At 49.5% G+C, this 18,894-nt stretch overlaps 1 protein-coding gene across 1 annotated transcript; it reads right to left on the reverse strand.

The window, feature by feature from the left end:
* Positions 1-489: 489 nt before the first annotated feature.
* Positions 490-17,549, reverse strand: LOC116946256 (ras-related protein Rap-1b). The gene is made up of 2 exons (XM_032961278.2): positions 17,391-17,549; positions 490-7,452 (listed from the first exon to the last, which is right to left on the reverse strand). Exon 2 carries the CDS (start codon positions 7,032-7,034, stop codon positions 6,321-6,323), a length of 714 nt encoding a protein of 237 aa, XP_032817169.1. The 5' UTR covers positions 7,035-7,452; positions 17,391-17,549; the 3' UTR covers positions 490-6,320.
* Positions 17,550-18,894: the final 1,345 nt, after the last annotated feature.

The raw sequence follows: 18,894 nt of genomic DNA on the forward strand, positions 1-18,894 counted from the left end.
AAAGAGCTTTATGGTGCATCGGATTCCTCCAGTATAAATAAAGATTCTGGATTCTTCCACGACACTCATTAAATGGAATTTCCCAAACATTCCAGTGCAGTACCTTCCTGATAAAGACCAGGCTTGAAGACTCGCTGAGGCCTTCAAGGTTACAATAAATGGTCACTTTATGAGATTTAGTAAAGCGGTCAAACGTTGTGCTTTGATATTTTTTTTGGAGAAAACCGATGTAATAATTCTCAACTTGTAACACACAGTGCAGTATTCCCTCGCTCTCGAAAAGAGAGAGAGAGCCAGGGTATGGCTTCTCCTTGGCGACCATGGGAAAGGTTTTTTAACAACATTTGTATGATCCACCAACCGTTACTACCTCCGCTGTGCTGGATGACAGGCCACATCCATAGCCACCACTAATTTGACTTGTGACGGAGCCTTTGCGTCTCAAATGACACTCACGTGGTTAAAGGACGAAGGCACGGCGACGCGCAATACGGTTATCGCGCGCGTTTATTACAATCTCGCACGTTCACATTGACTACGAGCGAGTGCAACATGCACACTGACAACACGATAAGAAAGCAGCGCACAAACACCAACTCTAAAGCTCCTGCAGGTCTATCCTCGCTCAGGATGGCGCACACGTGAGCGGCATTAACAGGCGCAACCCAGAACCACCGACAACCACGCGAGGCCAATTTGGGACGAGTGCCGTTCGTGTGCACCGATTGAGACGAGGCGGGCACGCGAGATAGATATAGCGTGGCGACGCGCGTCCAAGTCGCCTTTGTCTTCCCCGCATTAATGGCTACTCGTTTTAGGCGGAGTCGACCTACGCGATGCGCATGATGGATTTATATATAATTTGCCACTGTTCGTGGCCAGGGATGGAAATTGGATGTTCAGGATTTCTGAGATTCTGCGAGAACCACCGAGGAGGACATTAGAACACGCGCACTTGTGCACACTAAGCACTACAACAATACCAGGTCGCGTATCCACTAATGGCGGGCTTCGTGGCCGCGCCTGTGCCAGGCTAGTTGCACCACAAGACCACATACACACACGACCACAAATACTGCATGTCTTTAATGTGCTTAGCTCAACAAACTGCTGAGACAAGCGACATTGGTGAGCACCTATTAAGGCGGGAAAACAAAAAAAAAACTCGTAGCTTAGCGTGAAGCACGCCCCGGCTGTCTTTATCTCCCCAGTGATGACGTTTACACATCACACCTGGTACTCATTTATGGCTGAGTCGATCTAAAGGTGCCCATGCATGCTAGGTTCATTTATAATTCACCACCGATGTCAGGAATTGAACCTGAGTCACATAGTTTGGTGTAAAGAAAAGCCTTATATGCATATATAAAACCACACAAATACCGTACACATATGACCAAATCACCTGGATTGCACCCAATCTCATCAGCTCTAGGGCGCTAGGCAGGGTGAGCCTGGCTCGTCCTTAAATGGATGACCACTATGCCAAAGAGACGGGTGCAGTAGGTATTATAGAGGGCAATGCAGACAAATAGATTGTTCTGCACTCTTCCTCCACCCCATTAAACATGCAACGTTGGCGTGTGGTCGCAACCATTGGCCCAACGTTAGCCCAACATTACATGTTTACTGGGACATTCACCAACCCGCACTGGTGAAGTATGCTAATATAAATGTCTCATCCAGCAATGTGATTCATAAAACCGGGTTATATCTGTACACACAAATACCACACGCACATACAAGACGAAGGCAAAGATCCCACGAATAGCCTAAACAGACTTTTGGAGAAAGTGCTGTTTGCAACCTATGAAGGCCAGCACCACGCTAGCCCGCCTTTGTCTCCCAAGTACAGATGTTAATGCACCGCACCAGGTACTCGTTTGAGGATGAGTCGACCTAGGGGAGGCCCAAGGACCAGTTCAGATAATTGTCACTGTTGTTGGTGGCCATGAGCAGGAATCAAACTCGGGTCCATGGGTTTCGTAACGCAATGCGCTAACCGTTGCACTGCCACTCGCCATAACCATTGCACTACACACGCACGTACACACAGACGGGCACATGCAGCAAACCCATCACGACATCACAAATCAGGTTAGCAATCCGTCTCCAATTTGGAGCTACTTGTTTTTCACCGTCGCCCAACCGCCAGCACAGCTGGAACATCACTGGTTGCTAAGCGACACAAATTGTGTTCGCCGGCGCAATCTCTGACTTGCATCTGTAGGCCCGAACGGTAACATCAGCGGCCGTGTTCACTCAGGAAGGCCTCACAATAGTCCCAGGACCCCGTCTGTAGGGAGGCTCCTGCTACATTGAGATGTTTTGCCATTTCTGCGAGGAACAGCCTGACTTCGTGTGGGAGGAAGCGGACAGAAACACGCACCCAAGTGATCTTGAGACGTGAAAACTAAATACCCATAACGTTCATGTATGCATCATTGTTAGCGACTACTGAAATCGCTATCGTCGACACTGGAGCTAAGTCCTATTACGCAGTCGCCACGTGTAGCTCTAGACTATGTAGAGTCCGGTAAAACCTTGTTATTTCGGTATTTGGGGATAATTCGGCGCGGCTGCGCTGTCAGGCATAAATTCGCCATGAGCCGAATTTCCGTAACGAATGGTTCAATTTCGGCATACACGTGGAGGGACGCCGCACGCCACGACCAAAACAACGACTCAGTCAAGTGGCGGCGCGTGGTCAGTGATAGTGCAGACCTGTGGCTTTGAACTTTGCCTTGTTTATGCACTCTGTGCAAGCCAACCCTTTATAACATATCGTCAAGAAGTAATAGAAAGGGCCTGAAGTATACATCCCTTAATCTGCGCTATAAATCCAAAGTTTTAGATAGAATTGATGCAGGTGTGTCAATGCGTATGGTGTGTGAAGATTTTGGAAAACAAATTTTTAAATTTTGTTTTTATTGGGGCAGGAGGCATTGGGGAGTACCACTGTACATAATTCGGAATATTGCATCATTCGGCAAGGCCAGAGCTTCATATGTAAAGAATTAACAAGGGTTTACTGTATATTTATTACACTCAGATGACTGATGTAAACCCTCATCGTATTCTAGAATGACTAGAAATACGAAATTTGGCACAAATTCGTCTTGCCGCTACAACAATCCCAATGTTTGTTTTCCAATAATATTGAAGACCCAAACATTTCAGACACTAAGCCTATGTGCCTAAGATTCCACATGGCTCAGTGTCGTGATTAACACTTGATGACAAAGCCTACTATCCTTGTCATCAGTGGACCAAGTAAATGGCCTCTCTTGGAGTGTGACACTCAGGCGGATTTTAAAAAGGCCGCTACTGGATACTCGTATATATATGCTCATATGATAGATATATATGTCCAGTTCAAGAAATGTCGTAACATGCAAAAATATATAAATCCAGTTCGGTGGTTATAATAATAGACACACTATAAAGGTTACGAGTTTAAACCCCCAGTCAGCATAGTAAATTCAGCCCATCATCATCTCCCCCCGCCCCTCCCCCCGATATTGTCTTAGTATTATTTGAATCCGGCCTTGAGAATGTGGCATTTCCACCGCTGGCTCAGGGCAGCCAAATTAAAATTGCACGTGAAACGTCCCAAAATTCTCATTTGAGCGAGGGAGATGATTCGCGGGAGATAAAAAAAACAATAACACTAACAAAAACTTCACCGACAGTTTGTGTTCTCGCAATACAGTCACTGCGTCATTACATGTGCGCTCTGCGAGGCGAAATACTGCACTGGGAAATACTCAAATGACAGACGCACGTCACGACGAATACACATCAAACACGCGGATGCACATTCTGGAGCCGCCGCCTTTGTCGACGATACAGCGCGGTTCAGATGACTTGTTACCCCCTCCAATTAATTTATTGACCCCACACATACTCTTTGGTTCTTTCGGTAAAGTCACGTAGGTATAAAATAGACTAAATCACGACGTTTCGGGCGCAACACAAGCGTCCGTCGTCAGGTGGGAAAGCATGGCCTGCTGCTGAGGCAGACAAAATAAATGACGCCGTGAATTACTTTATTTTACACCTACGTGACTTTACCGAAAGAACCAAAGAGTATGGGTTACTGCGGTCACGAAAGCTTCAACTCAAGATTGACCCCTCACATGTTTTTCCCCTTGCATATTCATTTATGTTTTAAATAAACATTACTTCAAACATATTACGTTTTAGATCATTAAATGGGGGGGGGAGGGGGTGGGGTCACAAGGCATCTCGACCACCCTGTAGATCAAACCCGGACGGATGATTCAGCCCAAGTCTTATCGTCAAGACTGCGCAGTTGGCCACAATAAAGTTCAACACAAACACCAGCAGCAATAAAGTTCAACACAAACGCCAGCAGCAGAACACAGATGCCAATGCTCCCGGACTGTCGAGGTCAAACCTGCACAACATCTACACACACGACAATACAATGACGGCTATTTTAAAGGGATGGGGATGGGGTGAGGTGGTAACGATTTGTGGCGCCCTCTAGGATCCGGAGGGAAGAGTCACGCAGATTTGATAGAACGACAGACGGATTCTACGCTTTTGAAATACAGCATCCACATCGATCGAGTGCAGTGTGTTTTGCACTTCTTGTAAAAGGGCCTCTCGCATGGACAATGCATAATTTGATCGGTGGTAATTCGTGACTCCGGTTTGAGGAAGAAACATGATCCGCCTCGGGTGTTATAGTCTCGGTTCCGGACGCCAGTATAGCTGGAGGAAATTGATAATTGTTGTAAGGCAGAGGAGGCAACGCATGCACCAATGCTGGATTCCACCAGACCGGTTCTTTGTGGGAAGCCGCGTGGGCTGCGTTCGCCCGTGTGCTCGAGAAAGCGCTGATGGCGAATCCACTGCCAGCACACTCCACTTTCTCAGTCGCATCCTGTGTGAGACTACGCATCTCTCTGTGAGGCTGTAAGCCTCTGTGCGAGTCTATGGGTCTCTATGACGGAGGGCACTGATGATGACGACATTGCTAGGGCAGTCCACTTTATCTGCATTCCAATTTCTCAACGTGTCTCAATGTATCTGTGGCTTTCCATGTGCGTCTACGGGTCTTTGTGTGAGTCTATGAGTCTCTATGTGATGATATGGATCTCTGTTTAAGACTATGTGTGAGTGTATTGGTCTGTGTGTTAGTATATGGATGTCTATATGAGACTATGGGTCTTCGTGTGAGTCTTTAAGTCGATGTGAGAAAGTGCTCGTGATGAAGCCACTGCAAGTGTTCCAGTTTCTCAATTAAACAAACTACACACATCACCTGATACTGTAAAATATGAGGTGGACTTTCTTGCCTCTTCAACCTGGAGTCACGAACTGGATTTCAATGAGCCACACAATAATATAAATGTGTGATAGTTTTGGTTATTGTATATTAATTTAACATTTCTGGCGAATGTAGTGAGGTCAGATGAAGATCAGGTTCCAATTAGCTCCGTGAACATCATCAATGTTGTTAATGCTATATCAACCGGTGTTCTAGTGGGTAGAACACTGGTTCACCTTCCTCATGGACAATCAGCACGAAATAGCCATATCACCCTCCTGCCCAAAGCGCGCCTATGGCTATTCATCCTCGAGAAAACCTGGTATAAATTAGGGCCAACAGTGGAGACACGTGTCTCCCCACTTCTCCTTTTAAATCAACAGTGCTCTCCCTACAATAGACTGGTCGCAGCCATAAAACTGTGGAATTTTCACCACCAAGTTACACCCAATCCTCTTCCCAGTCACCTGGAGCCACGCTTACCCACGAGAACACCAATCGAGAGGGCTCTATATTCATACAATACAAAGGAAACACGTTGCATTTATACCCAGTGATAGGGCGCTTGACTCACAACTCAAACAATTTACGAGTGGCTAATCTTTCTTGGTCAAGAGTCAATTCCACCCATCATCCAACCCGGGTAGACAACATCAGGACTACTTCGTGGGTAGACAACAACGGTTATTTTATGCGTGGAATTGTCTCAGCCATGGGAATATGGAATTTTGCACCACTGACTCAGGAACTGCAACAGAGAGATGAGCGCCGCCCATCGCTCGTTTGAGCAGTGAGACACTTGAAATGTTGCGTGTTGTAGCTCAACATTGGATGTCCTGGCCATGGGAATGTGGAATTTCCATCATCACCACCACACCATTTCACGTGTGAGCGTAGAACCATCTTGCGGTTGGGCTCACTCACACGTCTACTGCATATGAGGCCGTGAGCCAGGCGAGCGAGTGGGTGGACACTGGGCAGGCAGGCAGGCAGGCAGGGACGTGGACCATCTTGTCCGCAATCAAGCCACCACGCAGCTGTTGGCCTTCTTGATGGGCGGCCGCGCCACCTGCAGGGGCAGGGGCCTCACGGGCAGAGTCTCACGACGGCGCTGGAGAGCGGGGCTCAGGCGGCTCGGGAGGTTCACCTCCCGGAGCAGCTGAGCGAAGACCCGCGTCACCCCTCCGTCTTCCTTGGCCGACGTCTCCACCAGGCAATGGTTCCACTGCAGCTCGACGGTGGCACGGGCCACCTGGATCTGCTGCTGGTGGAGGTCCTGCTGCTGCTGCTGCTGCTCCTGCTGCTCCTGCTGCTCCTGCTGCGGCTGCTGAGGCTGCTGAGGCTGCGGCGGCTGGGTGTCCGCCTTGTTGGCGATCACCACGATGGGAGGGCACTTGTCCTCCTTGATCTCGAGGACCTCTTCGCGGAGCCTCCTCACCTCCTCGAAGGACTGCGGCTCCTCCAGCGAGAAGACCAACGCGAAGGCGTCCCCGTCGCGGATGTACAGCTTGCGCATGGCCGGGAAGCGGTAGCTGCCGCTTGTGTCCATCACCTCCAGCTTGATCTTGGAGCCGCCGGCCTCATACTCGAGCGCGTAGAGCTCCTCCACCGTGGGGCGGTAGCGCGTCTCGAAGGCGCCCTGGAGGAAGCGCTTGATGATCGACGTCTTGCCCACGCCGGCGGCGCCCAGGAAGACGAGACGCACCTGGGTGCGCTCGGGCACGCCGAGAGACATGGTCACCGGCGAGCTCCTCGCTCGTGCCAACCCGTGTGTGGGGAGTACGAGCGCTAGTGGTATCCTGTTGTGGTCGTCGCTGTTGTGTGGCCTGTTGTTGCAGAAGATGTTCTCCTTTATTCTAATACTTTTTTCTTTGTACGGGTATTTGTATTGCCTTCTATTGTTCTGGGTGTCGTGCTTCGACGAGGCTTTCGTCTTTTAGCAGATGCCCTTATTTTGTTTACCCTTTCTTTCCTTGTAGATATTATTCTTACAACATTTTTGGCTCGTACATATATTCTTTCTTGAACTCTTTATTCGAAACGGATGTACTACTTTGATTATTTTCCGTTGATGATTTTCCTTTCAGATGTTCTTTCTTATATGTATATTCTTTTTCTTCCTTCCAGGAAACCCGTGTGTTTTGGTGACGGATCTGCAAAACAACAATAACAACAATAATAAATCCCTTGATTTACCAAGGAGAATCACACCGAGTCTGACGATCTCAAGTCTCATTTTCAGGAGGGCCCCGAGTTGGGAGTCTTCGGCCAACCAGAGTTTCCACGGAAAACGATGCATACGAAGGAGAATATTAAACGGTCCGCGCAGATGGATTTCAACAATCCGTTTGCTGCACCGCCACCTCGCAGCCAAGCGTGTTTGAAATGTTTACAATTTTTGCACGATCCACACACCCCTTGCCTCTGAAGGGCGAGATGCCTGGAGGCGAAACATATTTGTCCTCGATTTATTTCTCCCCAAATTATACACAATTCTTTGGGACACACGCCGCGACGGGTACATACTGCAAGATCCGACCATGCGCTTGTCATTGGTGACCGGGCTGAGACATTCAACTCTCCACACCTTTTTAATGACAGGTTGCTCAAACCCTGCTATCAGCGGGCAAGTGATGCGTGACTGAGATGACCATCATGAATTGGCCTGAGCCACTCGAGAACACCTCGATGGTGACTGTTGCACATGAAAGTAATAGTTACAGCCCTTTGTCAATATACCGCTGGATTAGACCTGCTCACACCGTGTCGGTCGTGGAGTTTGTTTGACCATGATCCACCACGCTGGTCCGCGAAGGTTCGGTAGGATGACCGTTAGGGGAAGGGGGTGGGGGGGTGCAGAACCGGTTCAGATATCACTCGACGCTGAATTTTGGTGGCCGGGTCTCGGGACGCAGTGTGCTAACCACCGCGCCACTACTCCACCCAAAGGCATGCTGTCAAATAACATGGCTGGCTGGCAATTTGACCGCAATGCACAGGGGGCTAGACTACAGAGAACAAAGTCATTTAGCAGATGTAACGCCGACTTCCCGTTTTGGTTTTTCCGCATAAAAAACGTGAAAACTTCTTGCTACATTACATTGGCCACACGCGCCATTCTGGGAGTGTCTCTTTTCAGCAGCATTGGTTCAACGCAAGCAAAACTCTGGACCAGTTTCCACGTTCACCGTCTCTGGCAGAGGTAGGCTTAGCTTAAACCAATGCTGGTGAATTGTTTGATGTTTAAAGGCAAGGTCCCCCGCTGTGAGAAATGGGCTAGTTCAACGCGAAACTGCACAATACATAATAGGCATTAGGTAGGCTTCGTTGGGGAGAATACAATACAATGTAGGGTTATTGCATACCGCAGAGAACCATTGACTCACAGCGTCCTCGACTCACAAACTCTTAAGTATCCGAGTTTGGAGAGACCGCCTGCATGGGAATACCAGGTGTTATAGGCTTGGCGTGTGACGTCACCACGAGATGGCAGCACAGCGTTCGTTTCTTGAATCCATGGATTCAGAACTTCGAACGTTACCCCCTCGTGTCTGCGGGGTCTTCTCGACGCTCTCCAGTTCCCTCGCACGTGAAGCCAAGCACTTCGTGAATAGCATTGTCCATACATACCCCCATGCATGATCATGGCCACACACGTGGGTGATCTCTTACTGGTCCACGGAACTTCCACCGTCGCCTGTGATCCTGCACAACCCCATCAAATAGGCGCGCACGCGGTACGTGACTTGTAAAGCGAGGTTGTTTTACATTCCTCAGCACCTTTCATCTCTCTTTCGCCATGTTCCCTACTGAACATTCCCTTGAATCAGCACTGATTTAATCATATTTAAATGCGCGCACATCAAAGAATGTCCGTGACGCTTGTTTAAAATTGCCCTTTAGGGATAAAACTCACTTACATATGAAGACAAAAATCCCCCTTATAGCCTGAACAGACAGTAGGGGCAAGTGCTGTTACTCTTTGTTTTATTCGGTAAAGTCACGTAGGTGAAAATTAAATAAAATTGAACAAAATAAAACAAAAAAGAAAACTAAATTAAATCACGCCGTTTTGGGCGCAACACACGCGTCCGTCATCAGGTGGGGGCAACCACAGTGAAAACAATCGCTGAAGTATGCCAAAGAGATGACTGTGACAAGGGGTTATATAGCTGAGGGGGGGGGAGGAGCCAGGGTGAGTGTGGGGGCGGGGCGTGGGCTGGAGGAGAGCGGTGCGAATGGTCCTAAAGCTCGACCTACTGCTGTAACACGTTGGGGGGGGGGGGGTGAGAACTCTGCAGGCTCGAAGCACTGCACGGCAAATTTCCAAGTGGTGGGAGTGAGCAGGGCTGGGATTAAAAGACTGGAGATGCGGATATAAATATAAACTATGAGGCAGCTAAATTTTTACTTGGTTAATAACATCCTTCCAATGATTGCTCAATTTGAATCCATCTTCTCGGTTGAAGTTATGTCTATGTTTGTATATCTGGATGGCTTCATGGACAAATCTTTGGTGATATCCAGACGGCTTGCAGAGTACCTTGGTATCGGAGAAAACAATATCATGAGAACCCACAGCGTTGTAACAATGATCAGCCACGGCAGAATAATTCATCCTACCGTGTTTCAAATCTGACTTGTGCTCGCGAATGCGGTCAGAAACATGTCGTTTAGTTTCCCCAATGTAACAAACACCACAAATGCAACTCAGTTTATAGACACCAGGGTACTGTAAGTCAGGGATGACATCCTTTATGGATGGGATCAGATCACGGATTTTGTGTACTGTACTGAATCGGACCTGGATCTTGTGTTTGTTTAGAATTTTGGAAATCTTTTTGGTAACGGCTGCTATGTATGGTAATGTGATGGTTTTGCTGTTAGCGAGCACCTTTCAAGGCCGGCATGGCACACAAGGGGGTGGGTGGCCAGCACCATGTCCGAACGCCTTTAGTCTCCCGAGTGGCTATGTTTACTGCGCCAGGTACTCAAATGGGAGGCCCAGGGACCGACTCAAATAATCGTCACTGGTGTTTGGCCGTTAGCGGGAATCGAACTCGGGTTACTGGGTTCATCGTGCAGCGTGCTAACCGCTACACCAGCGCCCCCCCCCCCCCCCCGTACATAGAACAACAGCCGCCATTCGCCACTAAGTGGCGGTGACGTCACCGCGGCGCTTGTGCCAGGCTATGTGCACGTTAAAGCCACGTGAAATGTCAAATGTCCGCTGGCAAGTCACGGGACAGAGCCAGGTGCCATGGGTCGACTGACTGAGATTACTGGCCGATGCACTACCTGTGCCTCTTGCTGTGCTAACTTCCTGTGTTTTATCCACCCAGTGTTCCGCTCGTTGTGGTGAGCATCGCTACTCTGCCCTCCTTTCTTGCTGGAGGGCGACTGGTACAGGTTACCATCAAGTCAACTTAGCTCTACATCCTCTTGTACCACATCACTCCATCTCTTCTGTAGCCCGTGCCACGCCCGTTTAGCCCCCTCTATCAGGTCGACCAAAAGCTGTTTAGGTATGTGGTGGCTGGGCATGTGGGCTACATGACCCAGCCAATGCAGCCTTGCCTCCCGGAGCAGCTCACCGAAGGGACTTTGTCCAGTTCTTTCAAGGATTTGTGAGCATCTCACACATGGGCAGGACAGTCTAAATGTTTCTAAACGGTGAAGATTTTCCATTAGAGGGGGGGTCCACGTTTTGCAAGCATATTGAAGGGAGGGCATGACCGTGGCCCAGAAGACTCGAAGCTTCATATGGAGTGACAGACCAGGTAGCTTCTACATCGTGTTACACAGCCGATGAAAAAATAATGCCACTCGACTGATTCGGAGTGAGACCCCTGCTTTTAAACCAGAGCCAGTCATAAGCATACCGCCCAGGTATGGAAAACTATACACATTCTCCACAACTGCTCCATGACAAATTTGGAGTTGTGGGGGTGGAGTGTCTGATGGCACAAACTACCCAGGCAGGTGCTAAGTTTTGGTGGGGTCAATGGTAGGGCCCCACCTCTTAGTGGCACGCTCCAGGTTTAGCAGCAGCACCTGAGTGAACAGCAATCACCAGATCATCAGCATACATAATATGGTTGACCAATAGGGAGCCATCCCTTGACCACACCTGGGCATCATGAGCCTCCCATCATATCTGTACCAGTTGAAAATTCCTCCAGTAAAGCCATTGAAGACTTCACGAAATACGTGGTCGAAATAGATGCTAAATAATGTGGGAGCCAGAGGACAACCCTGTCGCACCCCAAGGTGAACAGGTAATGGCTCCGACTCCCGGCCACTTAGTTTTACCCACGCCTGCCCACCATCATGAAGGTCCTTAATGATTGTGAGCAGACAGTCTGAGCACGAAGGACAACCCAAAGCCCAGGCCTACTGATGGTATCATAGGCCTTGACAAGGTCAATAAAGCAGAGATATAGGTCTTGTTGGAATTCCCTACACCTCTGCTGTAGCAGACGGACAGAAAATATGGTATCTGTGCAGGACCACCTTTTGCTAAAACCACATTGGGGCTCCGCAAGCCTCTCCACAGCGTGCCTGGCATGGTGATGTTGAATAATCCATGCTAGGACCTTTCCCGGCACACTGAGCAGGGATATGCCCCTGTAGTTGTTAAAGTCTGTGCGATCCCCCTTGTTAAAGAGGGTGACCACCAGGGCATCCTTCAAATCCTGCAGAACCCGTCTAGTTGTCCAGACTGTTATTATGATGTCATATTGGGCAGTCTGCGCACAAACACCACCCTCCCTCAGCATTTTGCTTGGAGGATCATCTTTGCCCAGTGCTTTTCCTGGTCTCAGACTCTGGATTTCCTTTTGTACTTCCTCAAACAGATGACACTTCAGCCAGCCACTCACAGGGGGTGACTACTTCCAATATTTGAGGCACAGCAGCCTCAGCAGGGTCACCCCCACTGTGCCCAATTATGTTTTCTAGGCTAAGAGATTTCCTCTAATTCAAGACCACAGAAATGCTCAGGAAATCTGCAAACCTGTTCCTGAGGGTCAGAGATCGAATCACCATCCTTGCAGTGCTGCACGGCTCTCCGAACCTCCGAGTGAAGGCTGCGGTAAGCCTCCTCATTCTTTGACATGGGATGCTGTAGACAGTGATAGTAGGCCTGCCACTTTTTCTAAGCCAGCCGGAACACCTGTTTTGTCAGCCAGGGTCTCTGGGGATGTTTGGACCATGCACCCAAAGCAGCCATTGCAGCTGCATGAGCCACAGTCCTAAACTTTGCCCATTTACCCTCAGCATCAGAAGTGGGGGACAATGCCAACCGCAGCTGCAAGCGATGATGAAATTATTGCTTGCAGCTTTCATCCGCTCGCTGAGATCAGGCCACTTTTGGTTTCAATGGGGTCCTGGATGTACACCCACCACCGGAGTGGAAGAATGGCAGGCACATCTTACACATGATAAGCCAATGGTCAGTGGACAGATCAGCTCCACGGTATGTCCTGTTGTCAAGGACATGGGCCCGCATCCACGGTTCTATCACTATATCATCCAGCAGATGTTCTTGCTTGGACCCAGCGTGCATCCATAATATTGTGTGGATGTGCCGATGACAGACAGCGTGTTGGTAATTACAAGCCCATGGGCTGCACATAAGTCTAGCAGCCTCCGACCATTGTAATTGAGCTGATCTGGCCCATGCCTTCCAATCACTCCAGACCAGGTGCCAGCATCATGACCCATTCGGGCATTAAAGTCACCCAACAGGATGACTCTATCCTGAGGGGCCACTTTAGCTAGCACCTGTGACAGGAGGTTATAGAAGGCATCTGACTCATTGGCCTTGCCTGCATCCCTCCACTGATGTTAATCTTCAGTGGGGGCATAAGTAACCACGACCACCACTCCTCAACTCTGGTTGATGGGAAGACGAGCCCACAGAAGCCTGGGGCCTACAGCTCCCCACACCTCACTGCCACCCTCCCTACACCCCCTTCAAAATTGTGTTCAGAAGAAGAGCCACTCCCTGTTGATTGTCAATCTCCTGCCCCGAGTAGATGACTGTCCACCCCTCATTGTGCTAGGAGCCAGAGCCAGTCCACTGGACCTCCTGAATACCGCAGAGATGCAGGAGGTACTGGTCCAGCTCCCGACAGAGGAGTGGCAGCCTCTCCTCCGCAGTGAGTGTTTTCGAAAATTCCCCATGGGCACCCGCAATGGCTTTTTGCTGTTTATAGAGGAACCCCGAGGGTAAGGATTCAGTCTCCTGTCTGGACACACATACATACATACAAGGACTGACACACAGACATATATTTTTGCTGGACCCACGTACATACAAGGACTGACACACAGACATATATTTTTGCTGGACACACGTACATACAAGGACTGACACACAGACATATATTTTTGCTGGACACACGTACATACAAGGACTGCCACACAGACATATTTTTGCTGGACACACGTACATACAAGGACTGACACACAGACAAATAAAATGAATGTATTTTCTTTTGAAAGACAGTTCTGCGAAGGCATTATTCTAAATCATTATTATTCCCTTTATTTACCCATGAACACCTGGTTGAGTCTCCAGACTCTTTTTCAAGGAATGCCCTGTGTTGGGATGTTTGGCCAATGCCATTAACGAGCATTTGGATTCACGTGGAGCGAAATCAGAGTATGCGCAGAAAACCTATCATGCATACGGCGTGAGGAGGTAGGGAGGGGCACTTAGCACTACCGTCTCCTGGCCATACTTCACCGTCCCGTGGTCAACAACACGTGGCAAGCCTTGGTGGTCACCCACTGAAGTGCTTAACAGGTTCAACGTTGCTGAGCACGTTTGCGATGAGAAGAGGCTCGTTTTGGGTAATGCTCCCATTATGCGCCCTGCAGGTTGACGCGACGTCATCGACTCGAGTGGGGTCACAACTGTAGGGGCAAGTGCTCTTAACGAGCACCTATTTAGGCCGGTACGGCGCACAAAGAGGGTGGTGGTGGGTGGCCAGCGCTACGCCCAGTCGCCTCTGTCCGCCCAGTGCTGATGTTTAATACACCGCACCAGGTACACATTTAAGGTTCAGTCGACCAAGGTTGACACCCAGGACACAGTCAGATATCACTCGCCACGAATGCTTGCCAGTGCACGGGAATCGAACTCAGGTGGCCGGGTTCGTAATGCATTGCGCGCGCGAGCCACTGTGTTACCTCTCCCCAGAATAACACAGACGAAGATCACCCGAATAGCCTTTCGTAAAAGGGCAAGTGCTGTTGGCGAGCACCTTTTGAGGTCGGCACGGCACACGGGCAGGAGCTCGGGTCGCTGAGTTCGTAGCGCAGTGCGCTAACCACTGCACCATCGATCTCCAAAAACAACACACACATCTCATCACGTGCCAGGCTGTTTGCGAGCACCTATTAGGATCATCACAGTACATACGAGATATGTGCAGTGGCCAGAACAATCACTCCCGGTCTCCTTTGTCTTACCAGCGCTGATGTTGACCACACCAACGCAACTGGTATTAATTTAAGGCTGAGTTTACCCAGCGCACGCCCAAGCCAGGTTTGATGCACCTATCGCCACTGGCGATTTCCATATGACCTGGAATCGAACCCTGGTGTTTGGTTAGAGGCAGCACTCGCAATAAAGATTGCACAAAGGCAAACACACGCGCACTGTAAATGTGTATGCACACACACAATTCACTGCGCGCAGACTTGTTCATACGCACAAACGCACGTGCACGCGGACACGCACAAACACACACACACGCGCGCGCTATTCACACCTGCAAACACCGCACACACACACAATTATAACACACAATTGTAAAAAAATAAATCGATATCACCGGGGTTGGCCAAACATCCCATGACTGCAAATCACACAATTGGGATGACACACAGCGGCAGTCAGCAGCATCGCCCCTCCCCCTACTGTGGAAACTTTGGCCAGGACCCTCCTGAAAAAAAGGAGTCTTGGGACTCAAAGTGATGCTTTTCGGGATGAACACATGTTGTAACAACAACTAAGACAGACACCATTGCACGCGTACGCATACACGCGCGCAAAATAATTAACGCGTACATACTGCAATATAAAAATAAGGTAAATAGCTCAGTGGGCTTTACCTTGTAAGATAAAACAAGAAAATTATTTAGTTTTATTTGTATCATTTTTTTTACTGATTTGTGTACCTTTCCTCTACTTTGCACACATATTGTATTGTTTGTTGTTGTAACGTTCTGACCTGCCCCTACTGGACATCTATTAAAAAGAGCTTTATTGCTCATCGGATTCCTCCAGTATGAATACATATTGTGATACCGATATACACTGATATGCAAACACACAGAGAGTTCAAACACACACCCGCAATTGATATATAATCCTAGACTAATTATTTACATCCCTACCGAATGAAAGGATTGTATGAAGACTCAATGTACTTCACTATGGCCAGAGGAGCGTGGGGTGGAAGAGATGTGCAAGGCCGACTGAGAATCGAACTTAAGTGGCCTGGTTCACGGTTCAGTGCGCTAACCACAGCGTCACCGCTCCTCCTCGATGTACAAACGATACGGTAACAAGTCGAGCGCATACGCTATTCAAATACGCAAGCAATTCACGCAGAAACAGACAAAAAGTGCAAACACGCGTGCAAATACACACGCGTGCAAACAGATGATTGCACACACACACGTGTATATGGTAATGTAAATATCAATTTAAGAAATGCAAAATCATGCTAATAGCATATCTAATGCTCACGGTCTATGACGTATTCGTGCAAAACAAACGTGCCATATGAACAAATTCATTTGAAACACAGCGCGTGCACAAACGGGACTGACGCGCAACACACGTGCATGCATTGACTGAACAAAAAAAAACTCGCACAAGAACAATTCGCACTCGCAATTCAAATCGCACGAATGCGCAATTTAAACACACGAATGCTTTTCGCGGCTAAAACCGCGCACGGAGGACAGCTCAAACTCGCATCGCGCATGTCACAAGCACAACATGTACCCCTAGCACAACTGTGATTCACACACACAATCACAACTCGCACCGTTACATTCACTCTCTCTTACAAAGACAAAAATGCACAGTGTAGCCTTAATAGACTGTTGGGGCAAGCAAGTGCTGTTAGCGAGCACCTATGAAGGCCGGCACGGTGCACGGGGCACGGGGCGGTGGGTGGCCAACACCACGCCCGACCGCCTTTGTCTTCCTAGTGGCAATGTTTACACACCGCACCAGGTACTAAATTGAGGCTGAGTCGACCTAGGGGAGGCCAATGATGGGTTCAAACAATCGTCACTGGTGTTGGCCGTGAGCGGGACTCGAACTCGGTTCGCCGGGTTCATAGCGCGACACGACCACTCTCTCCGACAACAAAGATAAAGATCCCCCATATAGCCTTAACAGACTGTAGAGGCAAGTGCTGTTAGCGAGCACCTATGAAGGCCGGAACGGTACACGAGGGGGTGGGTGGCCAGCACCACGCCCGACCGCCTTTGTCTCCCTAGTGACAATGTTTACACACCGCACCAGGTACTCATTTGAGGCTGAGTCGACCTAGGAGAGGCCCGGGACCGGTTCAGATAATCGTCACTGGTGTTGGCCGTTGAGCGGGAATCGAACCCGGGTCGCCGGGTTCATAGCACAGCGCGCTAACAGCTACACTATCGCGCCCCACTCTCTCCGACACACACGTACACACACACAATGTATACCCCCACACAGTTTATCTCCCACACAAAGACAAAGATCCCCCGTATGGCCTTAAGGGACTTTTGGGGGCAAAGTGCTGTTAGCGAACACCTCTGCAGGCCGGCACAGGAGGGGGTGGGTGGTCAGCACCACTCCCGACCGCCTTTGTCTCACTGGCGATGTTTACACATAGGACCAGCTCCTCGTTTAAGGCTGAGTCGAGCGAGGGAGCGGTTCAAATAACCTTCACTGGTGTTGGCCGTGAGCGGGGTTCGTCAGCGCAACGCGCTAACCACTACGCCACCGCTCCCCCTAATTCACACACACACACAGTCCGCGCCTCGTGTCTTGTCGGTCGTCAACGTCTTCCTCATTTACCTTGCGACCAAAGCGTTCACACCTCAGAGCACGCGATGGCAGCAGGCAGGTGCAGCTCTCAGTCCAGAGAGGATGTGTGTGCCCCGATGTCTTGTGTCCTGTGCCTTTTATAACGCTCCGCCAAACGCTTCCTCCCTCTCTCTCCCCTTGCACCCAAAGCCACTCCCCCCCGCACAACCCTGAGCTAGGGTAGCTCAGCTTTCTCTCTTCACACACAAAGACAAAAATCACCGCCCCCCCCCCCTCCCGTATAACCTTTAAGAGATCGTTGGGGCAAGTGCTGTTCGCGAGCACCTATGAAGGCACACACACACACGTGCATAGACACACACACACATTCGGATCACACACACACACACGCGCACAGACAGACGAGCAGCTGCCACTAGTGGACACGATGAAAGATGTCAGTGGGGGCTCAGTGCCCGGTTCAGCGAGAGGAGCCCGAGGGCGGCGTTGTTCATGCACGACCCCGCGACACTAAATCACGCCTAATAGAGGCAATGAAAGCCGCATCTGGGTCACCTGGTTACCTCATTCTACCCTTCCCGTGCACCTGTCCCATTGAAATGCACATATGCATGCGCGCGTGTATCTGTGCGTCCATGCGCGTGCGCACGTGCGTTAATATGTATTGAATGTGGGGAGCAGAAGTGTAGTGGTTAGCGCGCAGCGATCCCGGGTTCGATTCCCGCTCGCCGCCCACACCAGCGACGAATATCTGAACCGCTCCTGGGCCTCCCCTAGGTCGACTCAGCCTCAAATCAGTACCTGGTGCGATCTGTAAACTATCGCCGCTGGGGGAGCCAAAGGCGGAGCGTCGTGGTGCTGGCCATCCGCCTCCTCGTGTGCCGTCCTGGCATTATTAGGTTCTCGCTAACATTACTTTCCCCAAAAGTCTGTTAAGGCTTTTACGGGGGAACTTTTTCATTGTAATATGTATCGGGAAGCGGTCGTGTAGTGGTTAGCGCGCTGCCCTTAGAACCAGAGTATTGTAAGGCCGCGTTTAACGCGGAAGATGCGTTCCTGAAAAGTGTCGCGTCAAGCGAAAAACGCGTTGTGCGAACACGCGTTAAACGAGGACCTACCATGCATTGGCGCATTCTTTTTGTATAGTGCCCGCTTTCTGTTGGATTCAACATCACACTCCACTGGGAGGCGATTTACTCGGTGTACTGTTGGGTGGGGATTGTACGTGCGTTAAGTGTTTACTGCGCTACTTTGAGGAGAGTGAGACTGAAAGCTGAACCTGCCCCATCAGTGGCGGCAGAAGTAACCAACCAACACAACCCACTGGTCGTGGTTTGTGTTTGTTTGGGGTACAAATGAGAAATGTTGTTTTATGATGTTTATAGTTTATCATGCTTATGTGTTATTATACGCATAGACGCGTCTGTGTGTGTGCGAATGTAAGTTGTCCACAGTATATACAACTTATATATTAAAAAAATACAGTCTGAATAGACAGTCACGATCATATTTACGTATACGAATATCATGAAGG

The sequence above is a fragment of the Petromyzon marinus genome, chromosome 26, assembly GCF_048934315.1.
Source record: "Petromyzon marinus isolate PM22_M1 ecotype Great Lakes invasive population chromosome 26, UKy_Petmar_22M1.pri1.0, whole genome shotgun sequence".
Lineage (NCBI taxonomy): Eukaryota > Metazoa > Chordata > Hyperoartia > Petromyzontiformes > Petromyzontidae > Petromyzon > Petromyzon marinus.